At 30.9% G+C, this 8363-nt stretch overlaps 1 protein-coding gene and 1 pseudogene across 1 annotated transcript; both read right to left on the bottom strand.

The window, feature by feature from the left end:
- LOC110429277 (G-type lectin S-receptor-like serine/threonine-protein kinase LECRK3) overlaps positions 1-554 on the bottom strand; it is a 5855-nt pseudogene extending 5301 nt beyond the window's left edge.
- A 3078-nt stretch (positions 555-3632) lies between these two features.
- Positions 3633-6589, bottom strand: LOC110409977 (ATP synthase epsilon chain). Its single transcript, XM_021419523.2, has 2 exons — positions 6322-6589; positions 3633-3946 (listed from the first exon to the last, which is right to left on the bottom strand). Exons 1-2 carry the CDS (start codon positions 6503-6505, stop codon positions 3918-3920), a joined length of 213 nt encoding a protein of 70 aa, XP_021275198.1. The 5' UTR covers positions 6506-6589; the 3' UTR covers positions 3633-3917.
- Between the last annotated feature and the right edge of the window lie 1774 nt (positions 6590-8363).

The following is an 8363-nucleotide window of genomic DNA, read 5'->3' on the forward strand; positions in this document are numbered from 1 at the left end:
CCTTGTAGAATGGTAGTGGTAGGATGATCGAAGCTCTGCCATATTGCTTTCTGGTCAGAATTGTATACAACAAAATTACCAGTATCAAGCATCGAAGCTGTGGCAACTTTTTCATCGGTGATGTATAACTCTCGTCCTTGCGGAGATTGCAGAAAGAGCCTTCCATCAGTCGTAAGATTCAAGCTAGCAGTGCTTGGAACAGGAGGATCATCTCGGTTGGCTGTCCAAACCACTGTCCTTTGGGGAACTCCAGCAAGAAAAATTCCTACAGCATAGCCCTTAGCAGCTTGCTGGTAAAATCCAAAGGCATATAGGCCAGAAGGGGATAGCCATGTGGATTGGCCTGTGGGTGTTAACGATGAGCCTGGAGTTATGTTGGAATTCCTTGGTTGAGCTACTGCAGTTGAAACGATGGACAGAAGAAGTAAAAATATAGCGGCCATGGCTAAATGAGTTAGAGAGATATCCTTTCTCTGGTTTTGTGAGCTTTGAGTTACACAAGATTAATTAAATATGGATTCAAGGAACTCTTTTTGGTAGGATGAAAAGTTTTTTTGGAGACAAGTCTAGGATTTTGGTGGGGATGAGTATAAACAATGAGAAATATGATTACCTCGTCAACCATTTCAGTCAGAAATGTCTTCGTAGACAAGTCAATTGATGTCAGTACATATATTTTCCATCTTTAAGTACTTTTGGAATGCTTAGTCCTTTCTATTCACGCGTAGTTTTTACATTTTTATGTGTAAACTTGCGTGCAGTTGTCAAAGGAGCACTAATGGTTTTTCATTTTTTTTTTTATTAAAAGCAAGAACAAAGAACCATTAGGATAAAGTAATATAGTAACAATAATAGCGTGACTATGATCAATAGATATACAATAATATAGATTATAGTGCAATTTGAACCATTTAAAATATAGGAAATTGAATGAATTGGAGAGTGGAGCCCTCATCTTTCCTTCTCATCAATCTGTTAGTTTTTGTTCGACTTTTTTTTATCAACTTTTTGAATAGTTGCAAGGGAGAATCTTATTGGAAACGTCAGTAAACCCCAAGTCTGATTTTTTGCTAGTCTAGTTGGTACTTAGCATTAACCCTTTTAATTTGGATTTGAAGATAATAATATTATTGGATGTGCCTATATATTATTTTCAAATTATTCATCCACAATAAATTTCTTTTTTTTTTAGTTGACTTTGAAATCTTGATATATTTGTCCTCAATATTCAATATATTCATGATTTTAACGTATGCATTTTTTTTTTTTAAAAAAAATGGCATTTTGTGTGATGTTGCTCTGGAAGTAGTACTATCCCATTCTTAATATTTTGTTCAAACCCTCATTCTTAGTTGTTTCGGTTTGATTTTTTTAATTCATTAAACTAAACTCAATCATTATTATTATTATTAAATTATTATGAAAAATTAATTTTCAAGAAAAAGAGTGCTTTAAATTCAAAAATTTTAATTTTATTTTTATGAAATTTAAATATACACAATCTTCTGATAAATAATGATGTATCAAAATTGACTTATTAGTATAAGGGAAAAAACGTACTTAAAACAAGAACAAAGAAATTGAATAGAGGAAGTATGACATTTCCACAAGAGAAATGTCAGAATTAAATGCATGGGTGCAGTCAATATTATTATTTTGAATTTAAAAGAAAAGATTGTTTCCATGTTGAAACTCAACTTCAGGAACACGCTTTCATCACATCTGATAAAACAATACTAATTCAAAGTCTGGGGATTTGGCAAAGATTTCTAATTTATTTCAAAAATAGTAATAATAATAATAATAAAAACTCTCCTCTCAAATATGATTTTTTTTACTTTTTTTTTTTGCTTTTGTTAATTTGATTGATTACTATGTTTAATTATATTTTGATCCCTAATTTAAAAAAAAATCTTTTGCTGGTAAATTGATTTAGCAAAACCCCACACTAATATTAAAGAATTTAGTAGTGACCAAATGTTATTGCAGTATAAATTATATATATATATATATATATATTATATATATATATATATATTAGGATCATGTTCCTAAAATATCGCTGAAATTTTAGAAAATAATAAAATCATGAATAGGCACATGTTTTCATTGAAGAGTCAATATTGCTATTATTATTTTGCCAGGTTTTGGCGTACATGACTTAATAGAGCAGCACCAATTCAAAGTCTTTGGGATTCAGCAAAGATTATTCCAATGCAAGTTGTAACATTCAATAGGTTTTGTTCCATTAATTCCAACTAACAAGGTGACCCTCATAACACTTTTTTGTACCGAGTTAGCTACTACATAGTCCTCTCTATGTCTACGGAGTTTCTCTACCGCCAATCGTATTGTTAAAACGTATGCATGACAATTTAATGTCTAATATTGAACCAATGAAATTTTATCTTATCAAGAAGATCGAATAGTATAATAAAGAAATGTAAAATCAAGAAGCATTTTCTAAATAATAATTTACCTTGAAATATACAAAATGTACATTTAAGTGAAATTCATATTATATCAAATTAATATAATCCGTGCATCAAATATGCAAATAACTCTATATTATTAAAATTTTTTAAAAAATATCATATTTAATGTAACATATTTCCCCATACAAAAAAGTAAGAAGTAATAGACTTTGATGATGTTTTTTTTTTCTTTTTACTAAATATAAAATCAGACTAAATATAAATTGTAAAAAACTCTTAAAAAATGAGCTTTAGAAAAGCTCCCACGAGTAACTTTTTTCTCTTTTTTTTAAAAAAAATATTAAAAAATTATTTTTATTTCAAAAATATTCTTATTATTTAAAAATAATTACAATAAACCTTTTCAAATAAAAAAATACCCTTTACAATAATTTTAACCAAAATTATAACTTATAATAAAAAAATTATAAAATAATTTACCTAACAACTTCAACTTAATTCTAAAATTATTATTTTTCATAAAAACTTCATAAAATTTTAAATTAGAAAAAAACTAAACCAACCAAGCTCTTAAGAGTTGACAAAGTTGACTGACCTAAATCACCAATTAAATTTCAAATAATCCAAACTAAATCTAAACTCAAATCAATTCTATTTGTTTGAAAAAAAAACAATAATCTAAATTGACTTAACTCAAACCCAAATATTAAACTTAATCTCAAATTCAAAATTACCTAAATCCAAAATGATTCAAACTTGAAATGATCTCAACCAAAAACACAGGAATTGACCTTCCCCATTATAAAAAAAAAAATTTCTTTTTAGGTCTTTACTCTCGAATTAACCTTTCTTTTGCATTTCGACTGAACTAAAATAAGAAAAGAAAAGGGTGAATAACATAAAGGTATAAGGTTGGTGGCGTCCCACATTAATCCTTTTCTTGATCCCTAAGCTCATTTCCAAAGTGTACAATTATTCATTGGGACGCTAGAGTTGCAGAATTATAGAATAATACAACTAGGATAGCAATTCGATAACCTTTATTTACTGAACGTATGGAATGACCCTAACACCTTCCTTCGTCTAACCTACAAAAGAAAATGCTCATTTCAGCCATTCATTCTTATCCATTGGCAAGTTATTGGGACCTACAGGACGGAATTAATCAACAAATACACAAAAATTGACCATTCAACACGTAGCAAGTGCCCAGTGGGCATGCGCGAAGTAAACATTCCACCAATACTCACGAAAAGAGACTGTTTTTCTAGGTGCAGCCGAAACAACCTGACAGCAGCACTTAAGATGCAGAGTGCCCATGAAAGGGCCAACTTCAGTCTATTTGCAACATACGTTATTATGAAGTAAAACATCCATCTCGAAGCCTGAAATTTGTCCACATGTTTTGGACATTACAGAAAAATTACAAAAAATAGATTAAACTCCTTCCCATCTAGACACTTCAATGACCAACCTTGCAACTCATTCTACAGGTGAATCTGAGCGGAGAGCTGAGATAGCAAACAACAAGATATAAGATTAGAATAGTTGTCATGATGGGAGAAATTAAAGACCATAGCTGCACCATTAAATTTGGCAAGCAAATGCAATTTTTAGAGCATAAAACATAGATACCATGTTCCCTTCCAAGCCCACACATATCCCATAACATACACAGAGATACATGAGAACACCTAGTTGGGAAAAAGTTCAATGCATGCAAGTGAAAAATTAGTTAACTCCTACTCAAAAATTCAATTCAATCCTGATCTTTTCTCTCTTTTTCTACATTGAAATGTTGTTCCCCGGAGTGATTAACCAAATTGCTAAAAGGGAACATACATACATGAAGCATTTTCTTAGAGCCACACCCTCACTTCGAATGACCAATTTTATTTCCAGAAGTGCTCACATAACAGAATATAAAAACAAAACTTAAACATTTTGTTCATTTTAATTCTACGTGAATGATAGGATGGTGATATCAGCAATGTTTTATTCTGAAAAGTGATTAAAAGAACCACCACAACAGGAGAGAGTGAGAAAAGTGAAGACAAGGTGCAACTTGGACAAACCCAGAAATCCTATCTCTTTTCAGAAGGAATCACATGGCTGTAACAATAATTTTGTAAGTGAGCAAATTAAATTCAAAGGTTTGCTTTAATTATACTTATTTCCTTGTAGATGGCAACATCTACAATGATTCCTTTGGGTCTGGAAAGCACTAGTCACACGTCATCTGCTGACATACATACCCAAAATATCCTTTTAACCATAAGGTCAGCATATACTCACATATGATTAAATTTGTCATGATCCAAGTGAGGAAGAGTAGGTGTTGATAAACACAAAGAGATAAATGTGCTTTGACCAAACCACAGTGTCATTTGCAATGACCCTAATATATATCATGTCGGACATGGGAAAGCAACAAAAGGGGCAAAGAATAATATATAGAGACAGAGCATATCATATAGCCCCATACAGAAAATGAAGGAGTAACATATATGCTGCATAGATATTAGAGATCAGCAGAAGGTAACACAGCCAACTTACTTTTCATACATCAATCCAAACAAAGATAGTCGCAACACAATACAAAAGCATGAAAAAATTTGAAGGACTTGCCCACATAATGCATGGTTCACACCCATCTAGCAAATAAATTCATGACTTCAAACATCCTACGCTAAATGACATTTCAAACCACAATAGGTATTCATAAAAGATTTATGCTGTCTAGATCACCTCAACTATTTTTTCTCACTTACCCAACATTAAGCAAAGGAAGCCAGATAATTGAACATCCCACCCACTTCTCTCAAGCATACCGGTGAGTGGTTTTCTATCTCAAACAAAATCCATCCACATCATCCAAAAAGATAATATGAAGGAAACCAAGTAGGCTTGCTCAAGTGTTAAAAGACCCAGAGTAGACCAATGACCAATTAATTGAACAATTAAGCCAGTGACACAAGTCATTTATGAGACCTAATAAGGATAAAATTGTAAACTTCAGTTGATCTAATTAGGTCTTAATAAATTTTTTCGACCGCCTAGGTCAAGTAAACCTGCAAGATACGAGCTTGTGGAATCAAGCGACCCATAAACAAGCTATTGGGGAATAAAGATCAGCAACCAAATTTTAGAAATGCAAACAATACATAAATGAAACAAAGAAAATAATTTTAACAAAAAAAGGACAATAAACATGGTAGGATACCAACTTTACACCAAATTGGAACAGAAGTGGGAAGAGAAAACAACTTAGCAACCTGCTCTTAGCTGAAGTTACTTACCCAAAAAACTAAAGACAACTAGAACACTGACCTGACTTCAAAAACTATAACCTACACCAAATGGTTTTCAAAATCCAGAACCATAATCTCAAATGAACGGAACCACAACCACGAAAGCAAAATTATCAAGACTTCCATTTTTCCTTCAAGAAACTTCATAGAATATTAAAAAAGGTTATTCAACTAAGGATATATTTAGGTTTACACATAATGCAAAAGGGTCTTAAGGGTACTTACATTCCGATATTTCCCGGTTTCAATTATAATTTCAATTTTGTGCGTCTTTTTCCACTCCATCAGGAAAACCATCATAATTTACCTCTAATTTACTTCTAATTTCAATTTTGTGCGTCATTTCCTATTCCTCTTTTCTTTCTACGAAAAACGAACAATCCAAGTAAAATAAAATAAAATAAAATAACATGGACCAATTCCTGATTAACAGAGAATATATAGCCAATAAAACTCTTTACTAATCATCCAAAAAAACCCTAATGCATAACAATTAAATCAAACAAAATATGAACAAGAAATGATAAGGAAAAAACCCAGATCTGAAATATAAAGAGGAAGGTAAAAAGACTTACTGGGCTTTTCAGGCTTTCCATTGGTCCACTTGGAGATAGAGAAATGGACTTTCTCACGAGCAAGGGCTTCAGTCTTGTAGGGTTCCTTCAAGCAGTTTCTGACGAGATTGGCGCATATGTTTGAGTAGGTGATATACGTCATGCCCGCTGCACGCCAGAACGGCACCGCCGCGTTCGACGCCATTTTCTTCCTTCCTTGATTGTGGCTGCAAAACCTACAGACTATGTAGGAAACGATAGAGGACCTGTTCGTTCTTATTCTATGGGGGCCTTTTATTTTATGTATTTTATTATGGACCTCTGGACCTGGGCTTCATTACATACACTTTGTTGCCTCAATAGAAAATTGATTCTTTATTAATTTACCATTTTTTTTCCTCAAAGAAAAGAAAAGATAGGTTTTTTTATGACATAATATCTAAAAAAGTCTCAAAATTATTCAGTAAAATTCAAATATGCTTTTATTCTATTATAATATTTAATTAAATTTTTATATTTTTATTTTGAATCAAATAAGTTTTTATATTTTTATTTTAAGTCTTATAATCTTTTATTACTAATGATTAACTTAATCAAAATGTCATTTATCATTTTATATCACGTAACATACTAGCATATCATAATTAATAATAATATAGCATGTTGGTATATTATAATTGATGATGACATGTCATATTAATTTGACATAATAATATAATCATATGATATTTTTTACATTCCACATTGATATTATGTTGGTGTCATATGAATAAAAAATTGACAAATGATATTTTAACTAATAATGATTAATCAATCATTAATTATAAAAGCTTATTTAACTCAAAATAAAAATACAAGATCTTGATTGAATGTAATAAAAAAATAAAAATTTATTTGAATTTTCTTAAATAGTTTGAGAATTTATATGAGTATTATGTCATTTTTTATTTTATTTTAAAATTTTCTTGTAGAAAAATTAGTGTATATATATATATATATATATATATATATATAGAGAGAGAGAGAGAGAGAGAGAGAGAGATGAAGTGAGTAAATCATTTGTAACTATTTTATTTTATTTTATATAAATTAATAATATTAGTATTCATGGAACTCTGTCATACATTCTTTATATTAATAAAGATCATCATGCTTGAAAAAAAAAAACTTCCATAGCCCTTCCAATGGGAGATAGAGAATAAGATACAATAAATCAACCGTCTATTTTATTGTATTGGACTAACACTCAGTAATAATTATAGGTAGCTTTAGGAAAGTAGCCTGTAAACTTAAGGACTCTGTGCAAACAATAGGAATTATTCAAGTTAAAGACACTTGAGACATATGTGACTTAAATTGATAATGGAAGCTAAAGCATGCTTTACGTGCCGTCGAGGGAAGAATCGATCGGAGGTAATGGCATATCAAAAGCTACAATCTTCTTGCCATTGGATAATTCACCTTTAAACATTGTTCGAAAAGCCCCTACCAACCTCCTTTTTAAAATTATTAGTGACTTTCTCTAGCTCTACCTAAGTAAATGATTTAGGATCAACATCCTCAATTAATTTAATATTGATTTTTTTTTAAAAAGTAATTTTATTAACACTAAAGCCCTTATGCCAATCGAAGTCTTTGTACTTAAAAGGCCTTTTTTGGCATATAATATCTGTCCTACGCATGATCATGAACTATACAATTACTAAACAGTCCATCACTTCAAATTCCATGACAACCTCTCAATCCTAAGTAAAGCTATATACAATGTGAAATAGCTCTCAACCCTTTTCTTATAAAACCTTGATAAATACCCAAAAAGAGGGCTCAGCAGGCTCAGCACACTACAAGAACCTTTATCAGGCAAAGGACCTGTAGCTTACATATAACAAGGAGCAGTCTCTTTACTTAAAGTTCTTACCAATTAGCTCATACTTGCCAAGCTCAAAAAGTTAAAACCAAAGAAACACTAGCTACATAACAGAACGTTTAATTCCTCTTTGAATGTCACCAGCATCGCCCACTACAACATTTTTTACTTTTTAATGCACAATTTTAGTTACAAT

Source organism: Theobroma umbraticum, unplaced genomic scaffold (genome assembly GCF_002168275.2).
Source record: "Theobroma umbraticum cultivar Fairchild unplaced genomic scaffold, ASM216827v3 scaffold_44.0, whole genome shotgun sequence".
Classification (NCBI taxonomy): Eukaryota; Viridiplantae; Streptophyta; class Magnoliopsida; order Malvales; family Malvaceae; genus Theobroma; species Theobroma umbraticum.